Source organism: Solanum dulcamara, chromosome 4 (assembly GCF_947179165.1).
Source record: "Solanum dulcamara chromosome 4, daSolDulc1.2, whole genome shotgun sequence".
NCBI classification, from domain to species: domain Eukaryota; kingdom Viridiplantae; phylum Streptophyta; class Magnoliopsida; order Solanales; family Solanaceae; genus Solanum; species Solanum dulcamara.
This window is the reverse complement of record NC_077240.1, coordinates 20,025,561-20,050,578: the sequence shown is the minus strand read 5'-3', so window position 1 is coordinate 20,050,578 and position 25,018 is coordinate 20,025,561. Positions and strand designations below refer to the sequence as shown.

The 25,018-nt window shown below is 36.0% G+C and overlaps 1 protein-coding gene across 5 annotated transcripts; it reads right to left on the bottom strand.

The window, feature by feature from the left end:
* Positions 1–398: 398 nt before the first annotated feature.
* On the bottom strand, positions 399–25,018 carry LOC129886841 (putative acyl-activating enzyme 19). 5 transcript variants are annotated; one of them, XM_055961710.1, is made up of 17 exons: positions 24,580–25,011; positions 23,301–23,801; positions 22,984–23,180; positions 21,339–21,542; positions 17,303–18,013; positions 14,799–15,448; positions 14,238–14,313; positions 14,049–14,135; positions 12,167–12,210; positions 10,292–10,400; positions 9,844–9,903; positions 6,918–7,002; positions 5,801–5,865; positions 4,330–4,389; positions 3,572–3,616; positions 1,178–1,287; positions 399–1,082 (listed from the first exon to the last, which is right to left on the bottom strand). In XM_055961710.1, the coding sequence occupies exons 1-17, from the start codon at positions 24,917–24,919 to the stop codon at positions 860–862; spliced, it is 3,567 nt and encodes a 1,188-aa protein (XP_055817685.1). In that variant the 5' UTR covers positions 24,920–25,011; the 3' UTR covers positions 399–859. The 5 variants fall into 5 exon arrangements, 4 of the variants coding, with proteins under 4 accessions (XP_055817685.1, XP_055817686.1, XP_055817687.1 ...); XM_055961711.1 differs by having other exon boundaries at positions 23,301–23,798; positions 24,580–25,010; XM_055961712.1 differs by having other exon boundaries at positions 23,301–23,767; positions 24,580–24,653.

The window sequence follows — 25,018 nt, the reverse complement described above, 5'->3', positions numbered from 1 at the left end:
GGAGCATCATGAAGCTGAGTGGTGAGCACATTAGCAACTTGTTTGGATGGTTCTTACCTACTGCATTATATTGTTAGTTTAAAACAATATTGTTATTTAAATTTTATTGTATCATATCATTAAATTTTAATGATAAAAATCTCATTTTATGTGATGACCAATTTAGTGCGACTACATCGTTATCTTATTTTTTTTTCTCATTTTATCTTTGTTTATTATCTAAAATCTTATTTTATCATTTACCCTACCTTTTTATAATAGATTTACCTTGTACCCGTTTGTTCTCTGAATTGCTCATGCTACATGTAATGCTGGTAAACAATACAATCTATGCAAATGTTGTATTCATCAACACAATATATTATGAAATGATATGTAATAACCAACCAGACAAAGTGTAGTCGGAAAGAAACTTGATTGTTATTTAGCACTGCACTGAGTATCTCCTTCAGTTCCACCTTCACAAGGTAGGGGTAAGACTGCATATACACTTTTCCCAGATCCCACGGGTGGGACTACACTGGATATATTGTTGTTACCTTCTTTGTGATATAAGGAAAAATAACCATTCCTTCCCCAAGTGAGACATTGAGCCTCTATATGCAGAGTTTGACAAAATCACACTTGGTACCTACAACCAAGAACCACACTGCATTAAATACCCTCTTAAGTTCACCATAGCATTTCCAGAATCAGAAGGATGTAAAGGATGCTTATGATTTCTTCATAGCCTTGATTCTTCCGTCATGCAAGGCTCTAATAATTTACAGGAAACTTCTTTGCCAATATTTGATGCTTCGATATTGAGGAGTTTTATACTCCCATAGATTGAGCATGTGAAAGATAAGATGTAATAGGCTCATATTGTTATCTCTTCTTGGAGTCTAATACAGTGCACGTTGTCATCCCTGCAACCAACAAATATTTCCCCACCAATCATCACAGGGGAGGAGAAGATGTCTCCTCCAAGTTCGAACCTAGCAAATTCCCGCACCATATCACATGGTTGATTTTCTACGTCAAAATTCAAGCCGACTTGAAGAACATGTACACTTCCAGAACTGGAGCAAACACAGACTAATCTGTAATGACATATACACACATGGATTAAGTTTCTTATTGACTTATTATAATCCAAAGAATAGTTCATTGCGTGATCAATCTACAATAAATATACCTTTGAGACAGGGAAGAATCAATACATGCCAATAGCAAGTGTTCATCAACGTAGGCAGATGAAGTAATTGGATGTCCTACATCATGCTTCCAGCATAAATCACCTTTTTCCTAACAAAACATGAAACCCCATCAGTATTATCAAAGATTTCATACGATGAAGTGCCAATAATATTAACCATATCTCAATCTATAACATAGGGAACCTCTCGTTCTGAGTTATTGTCCACCGGTCTTACTTCTCTTGGTCGGGTCTAAAGGTCAATGTCAGCCTGGCATCCCTAATAATAGTTCAGATCATCTTCCATATGGTACAACTTGAATGATATGCATTACCAGCCCATAATCAGGAAGATCAAGAAAATATGATATTCAGAGACACTTGCATAATTTTATTACAAATACTCTTGTTTTATTCAGCATCAAGAGATGACAAGAAAATGAGGCATCTTACTTTATAAGAGCTCTTTGAATACCAAAAATGAAGGGGATGATGTCTGTGGCTTAATTGCTTCCATGAGTTAACCTCTTAAAATTAAGAACAAGACAGGAAGCTAGTAATATAACCTTGATTTGTTGACCTTCAATTTGCTTTTACGCGGAGGACTTCTTCTACTTCGGTTAATATCAGTGTTACTCTAAGGGATTATTTTGCTCTATTTTCCTATATCCTTGTTTGATTTGACAACACATCAAACAAACAAAACATGTGGTTTACTTAGATGAGATGATCACACAATTTAACAGAGAACAAGTGAACACATCTAGGTAAGACGGTGACAAACTAGTAGGTAAGCTTATTTACTTTTGACACAAACAATCTATTGTTGCATTTGCGTACATTCTCCTCACAAAGATAATCTCGAAAGTCTATTGCATTGAAAGATATGTAAGGAACTCCGTAGGGTAAGGATTTTTAAGAACAATGAGGACTGTACACAGATGCAGTCTGCAGACTGGGCAGGATCAATATTGTCAGGAATTCAACATCAGGGTACTGAACATTTGTATGAGGCAATGTAGTAACATGGAAAAAAAAAATCTCAGTAATACACAATTGATGGCTGAAAGTGCTTGTGCCATAATATGGCTAACGAGTCCTGGAATAAATAAGAATACCTTTGGACATCACCTATGAAGTTGTAATAGAACAACAAGATGGTCATTACTATCACACACTCTGGTTCAACATGACAAAGCTAAGCATATTGTATTGACAGAATTTCATAAAAGAGAAGGTAGAATCTGCATCTTTTGTATGTCGATTGTTCCTATGTCACAACAAATATCAAATATTCTCATGAAGGGACTGTTTCAGCCTAACTAAGAGAATCTTATCAGCATGTTGGACATGATTACTGATGCCAATTTGCGGGGTAGTGTTGAATTAGAAATTAGAATTTTATAACTGAATTTTGAAAAATAAAATAGATTCTTCATCTTGTAAGTTCTAACTTCAAAAAGAGATCTCCTTCAATATAAACAAGATCCTTTTTTAGTCTAGTTTAGCAGAATTTCATGGGACGACTAGGATTAATGAACATTGCTTTCAAAAGCAGAAGAGGAGTATTAACGTTGGAGCATGATAATTACGTAGTGTAGACAGAGACACAATTCTCGTGTTGGACGGGCAAAGAAAGAAAAGACGGAAAAATTTGCAATTTGGCATGCATGACACATTTATATAACTATAGGAAGAAATGCAGATTACATACCTTGTAAATTTATAGGTTTTAATATAGATTACAGATTAAAAAATCACTATAAAAGGTTTGAAGAACTAACTCTGATCTAGAAAAGAAGTTTAAAGTTCTAAAAGAAAGCACACAATATGCAATGTCTAACTCTAGCAGTGAACTTTCATGTTCCTCTTCTATTTAGTGCTTGGTTGCATAGCAGGGAAAAGGGGGTTTCGTCTTCTACAAGTTTCTTGCTGTATAAAGGACTTGGAAGTTTGATGTGTTTACTTCCTAGGCTGACGAATACCTTCTTTCATTTTGGAATAGTGCATCTCAACATCAATTAGGCGAATGAAAAAAGCCACTTTTATTGTAAGAATTCAACAGCCCAAAAGTATCCAACATTGAAATTTAAGGTTGAAAGGAGAATATCTATATTTTTGTAACAAGGATAAAACTCAAGAGGAGCTGATTTCCAGGTGATTTTGGAGAGCCTAATGAGGAAAATACACAGAGATTAAGAAGCTTGTTCTGACAGTCAGACTGATCAGCGAAAATTTGGTCTTCAAGCTCCTTAAAAGATTGAGAAAAACTTCTTCCAAATAGTGTACACATTGGTAAGGAGAATGCGTCATTAGCATGTATTCTCTCTACAGTTAGTGAACAATGTCATAATCATATGCTGCACAAGAACAACTGAAGTTCAAGATCTTTACCAAATTAAAGGAGTAGACACTGCCATCTCTTGAGCAAACAAGCACCTGTAGAGATTTAAAAAGGAGAATATTCATAGAGACAAGCATTTAGACTTTGAGGAGCTACTAACTGAAAAATAAGTAAGGCTTTGCGAATGTAAATAAAAAAATACAAAGGATAGCAGACATAAACTTGTGAAAGGCCTAACTGCCTAATTAGGCTGATATTTATTTGGATGGTGAAACTTTAGGGTGACTGCTAGTGATTGAGAAGTAGTAAGGTTCTTTCACCAACAGGAAATAGAAGCGGACAAAAACTGAAAGTACTGATAATCAATGGAAAAATCAAAAGTAGGTCAAAAAGGTTGGCAGAGTCAATTAAGCAATTGGATTATGGTTCAAAAACTGGGGCCTTTAGTCAACAGTAGACATCCTACTACTTATTTGAGGCATAACACTGGGCAGAAAGTATTAAGACCATCAAGGGAAATTCAAATATGCCTTCTGGTATTTAAACTCTCCGTCCTCACCCTCATAAAGGAAAGGGATATCGTGTAAGACCTTAAAATCTACAACATTGTGACTTTCATGCTTGTTCTCCTCACCAAAAAAGTTTGGTATATCTCACCTACTACACAAGATCAAAAGGGTAGGCAGTGTGATCGTGTATAAGGCTATACGCTTCCTTGTGGGTGGTTATCTTAACATAGACTGATAGAAGTGTGGCTGGATGTATCAGATTTATAATTGTAGAAGCTATTATAGGGAGAAATAATCACCTGTAAAGGTAGCGCACGAGATATGCAGGGCCCAGCAAATATTGGGCCAGTTGTACTCACCTATTTCACAAAATTTTAATATATAAATAAATAAATAATGAAAATTGAAAAAAGAAGAAGAAGAGAAATGAACAGATGTGCATCAACTAAAGATCATATGCCCAATTTCATTTGGTATTAAAGATCGTATTTATTCAATCAAGCAGATTATGTATTCATGCTCCAGTAGATTGTTTTACAGACACATCATCCTATTTAAAGATGCTCATATTCCAACCATGGCAATGAAAAAAATGATCTTATCTCAGCTCTAAAGTATTGCGTTTCAGATCGTGTAAAGAGGTATGGTTATTTTCAGGAAAATTAACCTATAAATTGAGAAGGTTTCATAGGGAAGGAATCACAAGTTTTTTCTTTCTGATAAGGTAAGATTTATTGATGTAAGCCAGCTGACACTTGAAAGAGTACATCAAAAAAATATGTGCAGCACATAGAAAGTAATGAACAGATAAAGTCCAACATAACTTCAGGCTCTAACAAATTCACCACTGCCATGTTGCACCAAAAACTAAGCAAGAATATACATTTATGTTAGCTTAAGCACAATGTCATTCTTGAAACAAAAAATTCTAGCATTCTTTCTTTTCAAAAGATCCAACATAAAGTGGCAGAAATGGTGGTCCAGATAGGAAGGGAAGGTTTCGGAATTCCTTTCCTATGTCAAGCGAGCAGGAATCCAAAAACATTCTTGGCATGCACAATTTAATGCCCAAAATATTGAAACCCTGGTTGGAAAGTTGACAGCAACTTTGCAATGAAGGAAGAGGTGTTGGACATCTTCTGGTTCTTGCACAGTATGCAACGATTACGAAGAGATGCTACAACGCTTATTCATGGGCTGAATTGAAAGGCACAACTTGATGAAATGATTAAGGTGATACTGGAAAAAGAAGCTAGGTGAGATGCAGATTATCTGAAAGAGGAGGTTGAGAATAGGAGACTTGAACTAAGCAAGGAGGAGAAGAGAGCAAGTGGTAATGGGATATATAATGTTGAGCTAGCTCAAGGGTATCCTCCTAATGCGATAATAATACCATACTCAAGCTTTCGTACATACAAAATAGATGAATGGATGGACCCAAGAAGCTACAAAAATTCACAAGTGTTGTTAGATTCTTTCGCCAAGGAAAACTTGTGAAATGCTAGCTTAAATTTTTACTACAAAGTTTAGTCTACAAAGGTACAAAAGATATTCGGTGAAAAATTATTCTGCAGAGTTTTCTTTGGTGAATCTAAATGTGAATATTCATCTTGGTCATGTGGAAGAGCTGTTCTTCTATATTTGGATTTGCCTCTTTTCTGCAGCTTTTAACAAGTTCAGTTTTACCACTGAAAAATACCCTCCTTATATGCAACTATGCAAGCAACAAGGTGGAAAACACGGAGTTCAATAAAATTAATGTTGTTCTACCTTCCAGATGACAGATCCCTCAGTATCCAGTGCAACAACACTTCCATCCACCATGCAACAGATAACTGCAACACCACAAGCTAAGTTAAAATGTAATTGAATCTGAAACACACACCATAACAGCACATACTACCAACCATCTACAATTTGGACAACTATCTATAACATCATAAAAATAAAATCAGAAGAAATATGAAAATCTTAATGTACTATAAATTTTAAGATAATCATTGTAGCCTTAGACCTTAATACACTGCTTTGGATGCCTTTATACACCTATATTTTGTATATCTCTAATACCCTCGACCACAGATAACCCAATGTAGGGTTGACATGCAGGCTAAAAGTCAAACTATGGGTGAGAAAATGGACTAGCCAAGTGTTGCCCTCTGTAAGCCCTCACATGTGAATATGGAATTTGGTATATCTACACCTTCTCCACATGTGTAATGGTTAAATGGTTCACACGGGGAAAAACCAAGCTTTAGGGTGTCAGAATAAGTTTATCAACAATTGCTATGATAGGATGGAACAAATATCTGAAGATCCAACCAACATGTTAATGCACGGGTAAAGTAGCCTAATGCATTTATAAATTCCTTTGAATGTCGTTATAGATATCAGATATTGTACATCTCTAACAAAGGCTATCAACATCAACAACATTTTAAAAAGCATGACACTGGCTTATTTTAAGTACCTTTTGGCTTTTAAGCTCCTTTTAGTTTTGGAAGTGTTTGGGAGACAGAAAAGTGTTTTTAAGCACTTCTTTTAGGCTGAAAAAGTACAGAAAAAAAAGAAGCCAAAAGCCAAAAGTTGAATGTTCCCAACTTAATGACTTTTAGCCTTTAGCTTACAAAAAGCCAATCCAAACACCCCCTAAGATCTCCTCCTTGATGATATGCCAGTTGTAATTTAAATCAAAAAACGTCACGAACTACTAAGATAATCAAAGGAAGTTGCAGTAAATCTTAATCTTTTGGATCTTTACCGAACAACCTAACAGAGGACTTGCCGTAAAACTGAATTTAATCAATACATTCTGCTCAATATCTAATGACAGACAAAAATATAACAAGCTAGAAATAAATTTGATGATGACATGCAAAACAAGTACCATTTCCAGATGAAGGATTGATTGATAGTGACCCAAAAATAGGGACTCCAAACTCTTGTACCCATAGTTGACCAAATGGCAGAGCCTGCAGAGCGAAATTGTTTAACAGGCTTGCAAAGAAGCAAATATTGCCAATATTACAAAGTATAAGAAGGTAATGCTTGGACACATCCAACAAAAGTAAGCTTATGCTATTGATACCATTGAGCAACACATATCATCCCTTCCCTCTCCCTGGTGGAGGGGTTGGCAAAGAAAAGCTTACCAAAGAGGGCAAGAAGGGTATTAGGTTAGAGAGATATTCTATGACATCCTAGAATGTACTGACCTAGTATGCCATAGAGATAAAGGGGAATTGATAAAGGTACCATCATATTCAAGGAATACACACCTAATATATATCTTTTAGCAACCAGAAAAGCTCTAAGACGACCAATCTTCTCGTCTGCTGATACTTTAATAGTAAACATCTAATGACATCCAACTTTATTTTCATCACATGGTAAGGGAGTTACCTCTTGGGTACCATTACTATGTAGAGCAATTATCTCATCAACCATAGCCTGATGGCAAACAAACTGAATTACCTCTTCTTCTTCTTTTTGAGATAAGGGTAACTTTGTATTCACAAAAAATTCATCATCCAAGAGATGATGAATTGGAAACTTACATCCCACAGGGTGATGTGCACACCCTCAAAAAGATATACAGAATTACACGTTTACTGTAAAATCAACTGTCTCTATGATTTCCCCTACCAATTCTTGTTTACACCAAAAAAAATAAAAGACTTAAGCATTTCATTTTTATCGTCTGAAAACTTTCTTTTTTCCCATCAAAACATCTCACATTCCTTTCTTTCCATAGAGTCCACCATATACAGGCTGGTATAGTCTTCCACCAGTCTTCCTTTTTCCCTCTGTTGCCAATTCCTGTCCAGCTGCTAAGGAGCTCCCTGGTTGTCTTCGGCATCACCCAGCTAACCCCTACTATACACAAAACATATTCCACAAATTTGAGGCCGCTTTACAGTGAAGAAACAGATGGTTATTTACCTCTGTTTTCTGCTCACACATAAAGCACCTTGAACAAAACTGCATACCCTTTTTTTTAATGCCTCATGGGTAAGGCAAGCTTTTCTTATGACTAGCCAAACAAAACATCAGATAATGGATAAATTTGCAATTTGTATTGAGATACCCCTGAGTTACCTCTTTTGTTACAATTTGTATTGAGATAATGGACAAATTTGCAATCATGATATGACGGTGACATGTGCGATAACTCAAGAAGTTATAAGTATAATAATCGTTTGTGGGTGCATCGATTACCTCTTGAAAAGCAATGGAAAGAGTGTCATCATCAGTAAAGAGCTCAACTGGTCTAGGAGATTATTATGCTAAAGCAGGCAATGAGTCATTGGGATAGTTCGTAGACCAATATCATTGGAAGAAACATTAACTAGGTTAGCAGGAAGGGATTTGATTGAGGTCATTTTTCATAAAATCGAAGAGGAGTCTCCGAATAGGAAGATGATACCAGAGTGGAAGGAGTCATGGATATGGTAGTTGCATTTAGTGAATTTGGTGAGAGATCTGAAGGTAACATAAGCTGAGCAAACTATTGTAAAAATAAATCCCTACATCCCAATTAATGTGACAAAGTTTGACTTGACACAAAATTTATGAAAGAAAGGAAAACTTTTGAAATTTGTGGTCTAAAACAAACCTTGAACATTTAAATAACTTTTCTCTCTTGGTGTTTGGTTGAAAAGCAGTTTTTGCAAAAGATTGAAGAACTTTTCCAAAACAAGTTTTTCAAATTTTTGGAACAGACTGCCTTTCTAGTAATTTCAAAACATTTTCCAAAACGAGTTCTCAAAATTTTGAAACAATAGCTTCCCTGGTTGAGATTCTGAACAAAGTTGGTCAACCAAACAAACGTGGAGAAAGGGGACATGGGGTTTGATCTGATAAAGAAACAACAAGGCCTCGTGTGTTGAAAAATGAAGAAATAATAAAATTGATTAACTGTTAAAGCTTCATTTTATTCACATGCTATCATGATTTTACCCTTTACATATTCTTTATAACTACATACTTCTATCCTAATTACAGATTATTAAGGGATTTCTACAATATCTTCATATTCTTAACAATATAACTTTTGCGGGAAGAATCGCTCGAAAGCACGGGATGGACCTTCCCTTCCTTTACACGTGTTTGACTGGAATGAAATTAGTATTATATCCCCTTTTCCACCGAAAAATTAATTACAAATCAAAGAGAAAGATATATCTCCATATTGATTGCTTCCAGTGATTTAATGATAAATCACGTTAGCCCAGACTCTGTCAAGAGACACTAAACAAAATGCCTCACACAATGGTGACATTATTTCTGGTAAGATCTTAACTCACATCTTAAAATGAGACCAAAGTGTACCATATAGATCAGATGCCAAAAATGCAGCAATTAAAATATTCAGTTTCTTTCTACAGCTTAGTACTAGCATAAATTATCTGCTTTCACATGTTATATACTTTCTTGCTTTTTAATGGCAAAAACAAGCAACTACTCAGTAACATATAAGGCCATATCACCAAGTGTATGGAACTAAGAAGATAGTATGAGATTTCTGGACACAGAAAAAGGTTACTATCACTAGTAGAAGATGTGGAAAACTCTGTAATCACCAAAAGGAAATAAAATTAAAGTCAAAAACACATTTGCCTATTTATTGTTTTTGATAAGGGGAAAAAAACATTTGCCTGTAGATCTACTAAATATATAAATTGTTTCATGAGGTACGAGTTGTGACATGAGGAGGGTCCCGAATTATTTTTCTCCCACTTCGTCCATCATTATTATGTTCCAAAAGAAAATAGAAAAATGTATTTCAAACAAATATAAATACAACTCCTTACCCCGACAAATAGTGCTGTAACTCTGCCACTTGTGGATGCCACATAGAGTTTTTCATGCACCTAAAAAGTTTTTTAAAGAAAAAAGTTAAGAATATAAGAAAAGCAAGGTTGCTTAAAGAAGGCAGAAAATCTGTGACTGGAGCTCAGATGTCATAGAATTAGCAAGGATAACTTTTCCAACAAAAGCATATAATAACAGGCAATATACTGTAATCTCCGATCAGATATCTGATAAAAATTGCTTCAGCTGTGTGCAATTTTATTGACATGGAAGTCATAAGATGAAGGGCAAAAAAGAAAATCGTTCTCGTGGATCTCAAGGAAGGTTTTGCTAATGCTGCATTAGCCATTTAAGAAATGTACAGCCACAACTTAATATTTTAAAAAATGCCGAAATTTCCAAAAGGAAGGAAGTCCATCCACAAAGAAGGCGACCATTGAAAACCACCTCATCAAGTGCAGGTGCACCAAATATGCTACCGCCACATTGAATTTTGTAATCACAGCAGTGATTCTCATAATCAAGGGCATAGAGATTATGGTCATGCGACCCACACCTGCAGTCAATTATATGAAGAAAGTAGAATGAGTAATATAGCTGCAGTACATAAATGCTAATAGTACCAAGAAGGCAAGAAACTTGGGAACTCCATCAACAAAAACCATTATAGCACACATATCCTATTCTCATCTATAATATTTGAATTTTGATTGGGCACTTAATAGAGAAAAGAATACTTTTCGAAAGGAAAAAGAACATCAATTTCAACATATAAGACTTCATAGTCTCATCCATATTGGAGCTTGTTTGCAACCATGTTGCATGGACTCCTGCCATATAAGGATTACACGGCTATAGTGTTTCATGCAAATCCTCGAAATACACTAAAGGGTTGGCCCATAACATCTATTAGAGAAAAATAACAACTATATAATAGTCTGCATTATTAATCAAGTTTTCTGTCACCATTTTCCATATCACGCATACATAGTAACAGCATAATGGGAATATAATGGATTATTTTATATCGTAAAACAAGATGAAATAAGAATCATATACTACAAAAACATAGAAAGAAACACCCTAAAAGTAAGCTATCTTATTATAGTGTAAGGATATCCAGTGAAATCAGTATAGCATTGCATAAGAAAGATTTCTAATATTTCTGGATTTAAAATGTGTACATATATAATAATCATTAAAGCACTTCTTTGGTTTTGGTGCCACAACATGTTTCTTAAGAAAAGCGTATTTATTATTAGAACGGAAAAGGTCCAACTATGCCATTAAACTTTCTGAAATGGTCCAAATTTGTCATTTGTCAATAGGTGGGGTTAAATATACCCTGTCCTCACAATATTGGTCAAAATATGCCTTTATTTACTAACAACAGAAGCTTGCCACTTTCCAACCCATGGGCATTTTTCACAAGGAAAAAGGGTCAAATTTGCCCCTGAACTATGCGAAATGGTCTTATCCATTTGGACCTTGTCCCTTATTAGAAAACAAATGTCTATCCGTTTGAAGTCATAGACATGTTGTGAGTTTGTAATACGATGAACCAAATGTTCGACGATAAATGCATATGCACGAAATAATCAGTTATTGTTATTGACCATATTATAATATGGTGTTATCCGCACATAGTTTGCCCGTGAACCAAACGACTGTACAGCTTCGCTGTACCATCTTCGACACCGAGTCAGAAAATAAATTGCGCCAAATTTCTTCACTTTCTCTTTAGGTTCTCAAGACTAATGAGCTCTCAGTAATTCTAGGACGTCAACAGGTACTGGACTATCCAAAAACATCATCTCAACACGAGCCCTCCATAATTTTAGTAGTCAATTGGCACTTTGACAGTTTAAACACTTATCGGAAAGCACCAGGGGCTTTCAGTAATTCTAGGAAGTTAACTGGCACTTAGACCATTTGTACAGGGCAAATATGGGCTGACATCAGAAACAACGGAACCCAGCTGGTTCTATTCCCCCAGCTTTCCTGTGATAGGAAGCGGTACTCAGTAGCAAATGCAACAATGAATTTGGAAGATGAGCTCATTACAACATTGTAAGAACATATATCAGATGAGGCATTTCATGATAGATGAAATTAAACGAAATCTCAATGCGCATGCCTTTCCTTTATTTAATGGTTTTCCCTCCCAAGCCCCCTCCCCAAAGTTGAAACAATGGACAAATATGCACTGAGCCACTGACATGCCAAAAGAAGAGAAGAAATAGAGAGAAAATTGACAAGTTTAACCAACCAGTTACGTAAATTTCCTGCATGAAACAACAGTAGATGAAGAAAAGAAATTACCAGACCAAGTGCCTCTCCTTGTCAATGACTGGTTGTGATTTGACCTTAAAATTTCGGAGGTTGAGCGCAAAAATAAATGTCAAACAACAGAACATGGAAAACTCTAGTAAGCAGGAAAGAAAGCCAATTTCCAGCAGACTATCATGACTACAAACAACTGCCTATTTTAATGAATCTTCAATTGATCTACAATCACCACTGGATGATCAAGAGCCACCTCTTGTAATAACAAAAGAGTCCATCATATTTTAAAGGAAACAGTGCATCTTTAGTACATAGGTTTTAAAAATGGACCTTGGGCCTAACTCAACGCTGAAAGCTAGCTCTAGAGACGAGTATTGTCCAAGACCATATAAGGAGACCAGGGAATCCACATCCACCAATATGGGACTCAACATTGCCTCGCGCACCCAAGGCTGGTCATCTGGAGAGTGGACAATATAAGATGGGGGCCCAACATCGAGTAAACAATGAATTGGGATGAGTTTGGGTCTGAGGGTCTAACTCAACCCAAAATGCTAGCTCTAAAGGGGAGGATTGTACAAGACCATATACGGATACCAGGAAATCCACATCCCACCAATGTGGGACTCAACGATAGGTTTCAATGGTTGTTCACTTAAATACCAAGTTTAGTTCGCATGACATAGGACTCAAACTAATGACCTAAGTCACAAGTTCCTTGATCTTTGCTAGTTGAACAAGCCCTTGGGCCCTTAATTGTTAACCTTTTAAAGCATTCAAAGGTTGTTTTCACTAGTTTATCTTTTATTTTGGGAACACCACTCATAAATTGATGTCAAACCTCTAGTAATGCAAGCAATCTTTTTAATATAGTATTAAACCGTAGTTTTATTAACATTATTACGATAAAATTAATTTTCTATTATTGAGATAGACTTTTACTTTACAGAAGAAACATAAAAAAATTACCGCGGTGGATAACTAAAGACCAAAAATTAATCTATAATACTATATTAAGAGGAATTGTCTGCATATTAGAGGTTTGGCGTTAATTGATGACTCCTTTCACAAAAGGAAAATTGGATGTATAAGTGAAAACAGATTAAAAAATTAGCAAATAGGTTAATTCTCTTTTCATCTAAAAGTTAACAACCATTAAAATGATATCGCATTTTTGCATGTAATGTTAAGGCTAGTGTATTATATGCGCAAAGCGTTAACTACACCCTTACACAAATAACTTACATTTTCTGAACCCTACAGAACTTCAAGGACCACAACTTTACAGATTGGTACTATAATACTCCTATCTATTTTCTAATAAAACTAACCGTTCTTCAGAACTGTATAGACTAGTTTGATATGGTCAATATCTTTTAAAATCAAAACCCACAAACTTTACAAAACTACAGAGAGATCTGTCTAGACTAGTTTGATATGGTCACTATCTTTTAAAATCAAAACACACAAACTTTACAAAACTACAGACTGGGGACGTTACATTTTTTGTGTAGAGATTGAATTTGGCAGGTTTCACAGAAAAAGGAATGAATTTGGCAAGTTTCACAGAAAAAAGAATGAATTTGGCAGGGCACATGACCTCCTTGATCCCTTCACACTTCCTGGACATGAAATACTTCAAGGGAAACAAATACTTTAGACAATATGGATTCCTGTCGATCCTCCATTAACCTTAGATTTAATGGAGAGTGAAAGCAACAAGGTCTTGAGAAATTAGAAGGCTCTACAGTGATAAAGAGGAAACAGCATATGCTATAACCAGAGATGGGAAAAGGCAGCTGAATTAAAACTCTTTGATAATACTCTAATTATGGTATCTTTCTATCGCTATCAAGAAGTTTAATAGAAAAGGTAATCAAGATACTATAACTTACTGACACAGTAAATCTAATCATACCTCTCCGTGTGTTTGAAAATTCCAACAAGGGATACCATTTGAAAAATTCAAAAAATAAATGTTTCCATCATAGCATCCGATAATAACCTGCAGGTGAAATCCCTTTCAGCTGATGTAAAACTTACAAACTAGAAAACTTTGACAGAAAAGAGTTATCTATAAGGTTATCAAAAAGAAGTAATCTATAACCTGAGAAAAGTCATCTAGAATTGCTGCAGAACTCTCAACACGTCCTTGTAATTTCACCTCCCACAAAACAAGACCACTAAACACATTTGCAGTGAAGTAGTATAGTCAGAAGAATTTGATATTTAAGCTGTAAAAGTTGCATAAATATGAGATGATGTCAAAGATTTGGGACATTGCAAAAAAGGAGTGTCACAATTATTGGCATACAGGACATATGTAACAAGTTAATTACATACGATTTGTATGCACCAGTGCCATACTACTGAACAATTGTGGTGATCTCACTTGTACAGCAAAGAGCTTTCCACAGTGAAACCTACAAGTTTAGTTTATGAGTCCATATTCTGATATTCCAATCCAAAGAGGACTATTTTTGGGTCAAAGCCTAGATCGTAAATTGTCTAATAGTGTCTGGAGACTAATTGTGCAGCAAATCCCATCCTCAGCTAAACTAAGTGGATGTAGGACTCAAGTGTAAGAAATCTGTCCGTCACACACTTTTATTTTATCTTTTCTTATTTTTCACAATCACATTCATCTTAGAAAAACATGTGGCGTTACCTTGTTGCATCAATGCAAAAGAATTTGTGGGAGTGAGCTCCGATAAGCAGATAAACATTTCTTTCTTTAAATACAACTAGTGGTGATGCATCAACACAAGACTCCATGTAGACCATCCACCGTTCTTGCATGAAACCTCTTTTGTCACGTGGAACTTCCCAAGACAGCACCGAACGGCAATTGTAACCTTCACAACCGGCATCATGCCTTATTTTGTTGCACCGGCTGTAAGAACATGAAACCTGTGACGAAGTTGAACTATTCATATCTCTTCCATTAGCATCGTTGGGATCAATATACAAATCTGAATCCGTTTTCAAACGTTTAACGGGATAATCACTAGTCAAACTCAAAGAGGTACAGTTATCTACACCAGGCATCCAAGATTTATTAGAAGGAAGCTTGCTTTTTTCTTGCTCTTGCGAGTTCACCCCCACTAAAGCATCAGCTCCAAGTTCACGGCTAAAGGACACCTTTTTATGTTGAATGGCCTGCTGAAGTTTCAATGGAGTTGGAAAAGCATACAAGTCCTTCATATTAATTCCTAGATTATAGGATACATGAGCTGCTAATAGAGAATTGCCACCCATCTCAAAGAAGTCATCATCAAGGGAGATCTTGTCAACAACCATCAGAGCATCAGAAAAAGCCTGTCCAATCAAAGTTAAAGAAAGTGTAAGACAACACATCAATGTAAGGACACATAATACAGACAAGAGAACAAGTGACTCACGACAATATGACAGCACATATGCATAAAATCACTCACTATTCAACAACTAACCTTAACAATGATAATGAGCCTATTACTGGTCAACTTACGGTACAAGCATGTAATATTCAAGAGTAACAGTCAACTCACAGTACTATTTAAGGTCTACTATCCACTCGTCCTTTCCAATCGATTAGTTTCATTATTTGTATACAACTAAGTTACACAACATCATCTAAACACACTCCAGAAGTAGATTTGGGGCATGCTTCAAGGAGTAGACTGAAGGCTAGGCATTTTGGAGTCTGCCACACATGGCACATGCATGACAGGTTCACTGAAGTGTCCCAGTTTGAGTCTAGATCACCTCAAGGCATATATGAACCCTCTGACACCCTTTTTTATTGGATAAGATAAATTCCCTCTTCTACCACCCTTTTCCCAGCAGATAAATCAGACGTCAGATCTCTCCAGCTTCACAATATATTACCAAACAGAAGGAAAGACTTTTTTTGAAAACAGGAAAAACAGAAGGAAAGACTTCAAATTAGCAAAAGAGGATTTACAGCTCATTTTTCCCATGAAAGCAAAAGAAGTATATTCAGAAAGCATAAGAGAAGGAGTAAAAGACATCTTTTTTTAAGAAAGAAACGTAAAAGACATCTTTTTTGTTTCATCCATTGTTTTGGTGGTAAAGGAGACATAGACAGTTGGGACAGCTAGAGAGATATGTGTGGTTAGTCCCTTTACATATCTTGTATATATTTTTGACACAATCTCGGTGTGATGTAGAAAATGGATAAAAGAATAGGTTTTCTGTGAATACCCAACATGACATTTCCTCGAGTACTTATTTATTTTTATTTCTGTTTTGGTATTCTTCCAGTGACAAAATTGGGCATTCAGAATCCTTTACATAGTACAATATAAGGATACTTACCGAATTTATGCTTAACAGATACCAACGAATGAAGTTGTTTTAAAATATAAATAAAGGAATTTTGAAAAAACGTGTACGCATTGCAACATGATGCTATCGAGAGAGTGAAAGCTTGTCTTAGCCAGATAAGAAATTATATCCCAACTACCATGTTGCAAGCCAGCTACCATGTTGCAAGCTTGTTGTAAGAGTATAAATCAATAATAAAAAAGGTCATCCAGTTAACATGCTAAGAAACCCCTGCACGACAGGTTGTATACAAAAGGTAGAGAAGCTTATACAAAAGGGTTGTCTAAAAAGAGCATTACCTATACTAACTGAAATGTCATTAGTGCCCAAAAGTGACAGAAGACACTGATGTGTAATATCTTTTCAATTACTCTTTGGATACACTCTTTTACCAAGCTAACCACCTTTCGTAGAAAAATATCTTCATTAACTGAATAGTTGTTTCACCAGTCAGTTCTTCCACGCCCAATATTAAGCCAAACTACATAATACTCCCTAGGGTCTCTGTTTATGTGGCACAATACACAGGCTAATAAATTGCTCAAAATGGGAAACATATATTATACCGAATACCAAAGACAACCTAACAAATTTTAGCCACTTATATATGCATCTATGAACTCTAAAAGTCTGCACGTGATTTTCCTACATATTGTATATGGTTTCAAAGAATGCATTATGCAAATTAGGGCACTGCTTAAATACATCTTATTATATTTAACCAAAAAAAAATCACATTCACGGGAAAACTTTGTACTGAATGAAAATCGAAGTAAAGATTGCTGCTAATCCCATTTCATAACAGAATCACAACCCTTAATCAACTGAAGTCTAGTAAAATACCTTTTGTATAACATTAATGAGATCGATATCTTGAGTTTCTTCAATCTCAATATGTTTACCTGCATCAGACGCTGCAGAAGTGGCCAAAATCTTGTAATCCACTTTCCCTGAAGAAGACATAGGAAAAGATTCAACAAAGTAGAAACGAGCAGGAATCATAGTTGGGGGAAGTTTGCTGGCCATCCAGCATCTAATTGTGGACCTGAAGACCTCAAGATTGTTTTCCCTTTGCTTGAGCAGTAAATATGCTTCAAGAAATAAAATATCTCCTTGAACGCAACGAGAAACCACAGCAGAATCAGTTACTTCTTGGTGTTCCCTCAGAACGCTTTCAACCTCCTCCAAGGCAATACGCTGCCCACTGATCTTTACAGTGCGGTCTTTTCTCCCAATATAAACCAGGTTTCCATCTGAAAGCTTTCTGCCAAAATCCCCAGTTCTAAAGTAAACTTCATTTTCATCGTTCTTGCCATCAGCTATTTCTTGATGTAATTCAACGTTATCCAATGGCAAAATAGAAGGATGACTAAAGTATCCAGAAGCAACACAACTTCCACAGACACATATCTCTCCCTCATCAGGAGAATTTTCTCCAACAAGAACCACATCACAATTGTCAATGGGAATGCCTATTGGAACACTGCCCAGAGCATCTTGCTCCAACATTGTGGGCAACCACTTGCAGTCAAAATATGTGCAGTCACCGGAAACCTATTTCAAACATCAAAAATATTAACAAGAGAGAAGATAGTGAATTAAAGTGATAGGTAACATAAACTACCTTTTTTCTTAAGAGCAATCCTAAATTGGTATCAAGGTTGTTACTTTTGCTTTTTAAATTGATAAAATTAAAGCTTCGTATGTTCTCATTTTATCAATAAGGAAAATAAAGCTTGCTACGTCGTTACAAGCTATTCCCAAATAACCTTCACTGCAGAAGTCATGAACCAAGATTGAACTTAGATAGCCAATGAAATAAGAAATGAAGCTTTGAGTTGTTTGTAGCAGCCATATCCTCTTTCAACAAGTGGTTGCATCACAGGCACCCACTCATTGAGAAACTGATGTCCACCAAGAGAACAGAAGTTATGTCATAATTAGATTAAGGAAAATGTATGTGCTTTGCGCATCAACTCTTTCTGCTTATGTGCCTACTTATACAAGCAGATACCAGGAAGAGAAGGACAAATATTTTTCTTTTTTTGATTAAGTCAAAGATTTCATTGATAAAAACAAGACCATTTAGTCTATATATAAGAGATGTATCATAAAAGGAAAGACCTAAAAAATGTGAGGACAAATATTAAGTGATAATATCTGGATAAACAACTTAAATCATTATCGTTAATGATAGGGAGAAAATACATTTGAGTCACAGTTGCTTTGTACTTTCAAAATGCAAGAGCGATAATGGATATTTATAAGAGTGAAAAGAAGTTTATGAATGTGGAAGCTCATACATACACCTCTTCAACTAATACTGTAATTTTCTCAAAAGTTCGTGAGCACATAGAATGTAGATGTTTAAGAAGCTGATCCATTCCTCTTTCCAGTGGTAGAATAAAATTGAGGAGCCTTCTAACCAAGAATTGTATGCAGCTACAAATTTCCGTTGATTGGTTTCTAAATTACCTCTTGTGAACAAAAATATACAACAGGTCTGACCCACAAATGAGAAGAATGCAATAGTTAAAAAATGAAATGCACACCATAACATGAATAGAAATGAAATCACGAAATATAATGCTCTCCCAAGTCCACCATAAATTAGAAACCGATATGCAAATGATAGTTGGTTATTGAATGAAGAAAGTGTAATAACAATCAGCTAATCAGTCAATCAAACATGGGTCAATCTTAAATAGTTGAAATCAGCTAGACTAATCATTGTATCAATTTGCTCTATTCAGGTCCACTTCATTCCAATCTGTCATTTTAAGGCAATTTAAGAATTCCAATACTAGAAGCTCTCCAAAAGTCTCATAATAATCCATACACAGATATAAAAGTCTCTAATCAAATTTAGCAGTTACTGTACGAGCTTTGGCAATTGTTCGGATTGTTCGAAGATTTACTTAGATTAGTAAAATTGGTTAGATTTAATTACCGTAACTGTGTGTAGAATCAATAAAATACAAACATTTTATACACTTGTAATTAATAGAAATTCCCAATCAAGCTTGAGCAAAAACTGTTAGAAAATGATATACTTGTCCCTCATGGGTTGTGTAAGGATTTCCAAAGGGGCATCCCATGAAGGTTTGGGGTTGAATGATCAAGTTATTTAACCCTTGCAAGTCCACTCATTAGCCGATTGAGCCTAATCTCTCTCCCTCTACTCTAGTTCCATTCCTGTTGAGCCTTTTTGATACCTTTCTCCCTCTACCCAGCAAACCACAATGAATTTCTTCTGATTCCCTATTTTTGTACTTGCCACAGAGAGTGTTACTTTGTTCTTCTTCCTTTCTCTGATGGTTGTCTTCGTCTAGAAAGAACTGACCAAGCCGTTGTATCTCTAAAGAACGGAAACTCAATATCATTCCACTAACTTGAATTTTATTGATTCTAAATAATTGCCTACTTCAGACATAGTTGTTGGAATTTACGGAGAGACAAACAATGCGAAGTTCTAGATAATGAAGTGCTTCTTTAATTCACTCTCATCATAAAATGTCCTACAATACACAGAATTTTCTCATCCAATTAATGTTTCCTGTTACTTTTGGACTTTATTGTGCTAATGTTACCAGCTGGAGAGTCGTTGCACCCTACTCTACTTGATCATCCCAAACTAGTATCCTTAAAAAATTTGCAAGTTGTGCAGCCTAATCTTTTCCCAAAACACTTGCATACAGGGGATCCTCAAAGGTGTTCCAAATATTACCTATAAATCAAATGGGTGGATAGGCTTGGCAAAGGATTCAAAATCAGATCTCAAACTCACAAATAAAGTTGCTCCATAGACAGCGTACACTATATAGACATGTATCTATAATCACACTAAAAGCATGACATCTAAGTTTGAAAGGATCACCTTCATGCAATACTTACTATAATGTATAAGTTACGCATAGTGATCAATGTGCTGATCAATAAGTTGTTGATAGCATATAAGAGCATTTCTTACCTCGGAGTATTAAGAGAAGCACCAGCCAGCTGCAACTAAAAAGGAAGAAAACCAAACTCCAGCATATTATAACTAACCTAGCAAATAAGAATTCTTTCAGTAATTCTCACCTACTACTGCAATTGTTATGTGTAAACTTCAATCAGTTGAGAACAAGCCAACTGTGCACATCTATTTTGGAGTAAACTAAATAAAGCTGAAATTTCAAGGTCACCAGGCTCCTCCTATGTGTTCCCAAAAACCATCCTCTGTAACTTCCTTTTACAGCATTCATCCACCCCCTCTGCCAATGATTCCATCGAGGAAGTGGTTGCAGTAGCTGATGGGGAGATTGTAGGCAGTGGTAGAGGGGCAATGCAACAAAAGGGGACTAAACCAGTGTGACTATATCATTTCAATTCAACTTAGTTAACCGCATGAGCAAAAGGAGAGTACTAGCTCTACTCACAGATATTCTTTATGATAGGTAAAAGAAATTCAATTATTATGGAAAATCTCCCATATACAAGATGTATACCAAAAAGTAGAGAGCCAGCATAAAACTCAGATCACCCAGCGTAAAGGCTAATATGCACGGATTATGTTCACAAGCACTAAAATTTGAATTTAAGCTAAAATTCACTAAACAACATAAGTTTCCCATATTTCAACTCCAAAGTAAAGTGATTTTATTGAGTACAAAAGCTTGTACAAATAAAAGGGTGAAGAAAATCGGCATCTTGTATGATATGAGAAAGCATTACTCAAAGTTTCTCTTTTCAAGTGAATTATTATAACTACCAGATCACAAGTGACCAAAAGTAACTCACAACGATGTATATGGAGTCTTTTTTCCTTCCAAGTAATTCAATATTATAAGTTGCGAGGATATAATTAACCCAAAAATAAATAACACAGACGGAAATCTACCTCTGTGCTTCCATATATATTAAGAACAGAAGTCTGGGGTAGCAACTTGACAAGCATCTTCCACAGCAAAATATCAAAAATTTCACCACTTAGCACTAGAAGTTTTAGGGAGATCTGAGCTGTAGGATAACCCATGCTATGCAGAGCAGGAAGAATCGCCCTTATAAGAGATGGAACTGCCACGAGCCTGCTAATAGAATATTCCTGAAGATAAAAGATGGAAAAAATAATGGAATTTTTAAAAGATGTGATGTCCTCATAGTATGGAAAAGAACAAAGCAAACGGAAAAGGTCCAAATTTGCCCCTACACTATCCGAAATTTTCATCCTCCGTCATACCTTGGGTCCATTCACACCCTTGTTGTTAGAAAATCAACTCGCATTTTCCCTTGCTATTAACGGAGATCTAGCATGACATGGGTGGACACCATGTGTCAAGATACTTCGAGAAAAAAGGTCCAAATTAGATACAAGTTGGAGTGACATTAGGGGTCAAGGATAAAACGAGATTTTTCACTGGGGGGAGGAGTAAAACTAAGCCCAAAGTATAACTGAGGGCAAAGTTGCTCAATTTTAAATAATTCAGAGACAAATCTGAACCTTTTCCCTAAAGAGTATATGGCAAAATTGTCCTCTGCATCAGGGAGAAAGAATGGTGGCTCAATTTTCAGTTAGCAAAAGAAAAATCAGTGACCAGCCAGAGAAGAAATTAAAGATCCAATGCAGGCAGAGAAAATGCAAAAGAGAAGAGTAAAGATTCCCAACCAAGACCAGAGCATGTTATAGAACAACCAGAAATCCGTCGAATGAAGGTACCTTAGTTTTTTCACTAAAACACACTATCAGTGTGCAGAAAACAACGAAGAATATGCACGAATCTTTTTTCTAGCAATATTTGAAAATTTTCTAATCATGGATTCACAAATTGAACATTACCCACTTGGACTTTATGCAATTATTACCCATAATTGTAGTTTAGACTATATAATACCGAAAATCCAAAGAAAATAAGAGTTGTACCAGCACCCTCCCCCCTCTTCAATGTGTGTGTGTGTGTCTGAGAGAGAGAGAGAGAGAGAGAGAGAGAGAGAGAGAGAGAGTGATGGTTTTTGTGCAGTAGTATTTCATCTTATTGAGAATTTTCACCAACCAATACAGAAGCTAATCAGCTATAGTAAAAATAAATGGAGGAACTCATGCAAATACTAGATATAAAGGGCAGCCCGGTGCACTAAAGCTCCCGCTATGCGCGGGGTCCGGAGAAGGGCCTGACCACAGGGTCTAGTGTACGCAGCCTTACCTTGCAAATACTAGATATATAAGTCTAAAAAAATGGTAGAGAAAGCTAATTGATCACTGAAGCAGTGACATGGAATTTGAAGGCCGTAATTCAGTTACTCAGGTATAGATTCTACTAGATCAACAAGCACCCAATACTCTCAAGAGTCAAGACTCTTCAATCCAGCAGCACCTGAGCAAAAATACTTGTTTTATGTTTGTAATCGTTAGAAAACAGCAATTGGTTGATGGATAGGAAAGCCCCCTACTGTTGTTGGCAATCAAATGAGGAAAAAAACGCACACCCTTTGAAATGCACTGCCAAGTAACAAGAAATTCAACGGGTAAATAAACCCTACACAAATACCTGTAAGAGATTGAATACACAAAATATATTGTCCTTCAGCTGATTGAAAGGAGGTATGATCAATGTACAATTAGCAAGTATAGCTCCTAAAAATTCTTGCAAATGGTCAATGAAGCTTATGGATGTTTTGAAAAGAAGGATTTCTTCTTTTTGAAAGGGATATGATCCTTGCATCCACAAGAAGCGGTTCAGAAGACCTGCAAGTGTATGATAAAATAAATGGAACTAATGCCTAAGTAAAGATAACTGAGCGATAAAAGCATAATTTTGTATGGTGACAATATAAATTGATGAGAAATGGTTAAACATTCACTCACCTACTTCAGTACCGCATACCCCCTTAGGTTTTCCAGTGGATCCAGATGTGTACATCAAGTAGCAGAATGATCTCAACCTTTCACTTTCACAAGGCCAGCCTAACAATGAGTCAGATTTTTTGCGGATGAAATCCTCTATTGACATATAAAAAACAGGATAACTGCCTTTTTGAATGAGCCATCGTAATTTATCAAGCTGATGACAAGTTCTGTCAACTGAAGATTCATAGCCCACAATAAGATCAGCTTTCGAAGAAGCTATTACCGATAATATCCTTTCGTTTGGCCAAGATGGATCTAACGGCATAATTGCTTCTCCGCACCTCAAAACCGATAGAACAGAAACAATGTACTCAACTGAAGGTTCCATATATATTCCAACTACTCTTGGGATGTATGTTTTATGGAACTGTGTATACTGCTCTAAACCTCGATCAGAAGATTCCAAGATTAACTGGTCCTTGGAACTGCAGTCACTTGCAGTTTGATGCAGATTAACTACTAGTCATGCAAAGATTGCGATGCCTAATTAGTTTACTCATAAAGCAGTCAACAACATGCGGAAGGATTCTATAGATAACTACAGAAAACCAAAAGATTTCAAGGAAACAGGTATAACATTTTCACATTTTTTTAGAAAACACAGATTAAGGGAAACGATCTTAATTTGCTCTTGTGCTATCTCTGATATTGCTCAATTTGCCCGCCATTTATTCTTTTGGTCCATTTATAACCCTTATCGTTAGCAATTTGTCTCGTATTTGCCCTATCCATTAATGAAAAATCCTTCATAAAATGCGCGGACTCCACGCATCCAAAATTTTCGAGAACAACAGTCCAACTTTTGAGTACTGTCTAACATTACCCTCGGGTGGGAGCTCCGTCAAGGGCCAAGGGCAAAAAGAGACTTTTTTTTTAGATGGCGGGTAAGATAGGACCATCCATTAAACTTTTGGCAAAGTTGCTCAATTTCAGATAGCACAGGCTTTATTCTAAAGCAACAAAAAACTTTTTTCATACAAGAAAGCACAGCTACAACACGCACAAGATATTCACATTCACCCGTAAGTTGAGCCCTCGAGTGTAGGAAAGGTAACAATTAAGCAAGAATCATTCTCCGAACTAGACAAAATGCGGATGTTCATAGATGACTACAGTAAGAAGAATTAGTCTATTAAAATAGTTCAAATTCAACAAAATCTTTCCTTTAATTCATTAATACCCCCAATTCAATTTCAGTTACCAACACATTTTTTCTTCACCAAATAAAAATATATACCTGAAGTGGGTTTCACAAGATTGGGGTCGTCACCACCATCAAGAATGCATCGGAGCCGTGAACTGAGAGAATCAACGGCGGATAGAACATCGGAAAACGTGAAACACTGATCACCTTCGTACACCGGGGGATTAACCGACTTCCTTTTGGAGGAAATAAACTCTTGGAACTTCTCCCGTGTTTCTTCGTCGCCATTTTCTCTGCAAAAGAATCGAAATTCTTTGGCGATTTTGAGACCCCCACAAGCTTGAATCACTGCAATTTTGTTGGGGTTGTTCGTAGCAACTTTGTAAAACTCATGAGATATACAACAAGTGGAAAGCTTATTGTATGAAACCATCTCCGAGGAACAAATGCGTTTTCTTGGAGAAACCAAGCATGAAGAACAGTAAGGTGTTCTTATATATGTAATTTGTTTAATGTACAAATTGATACATCT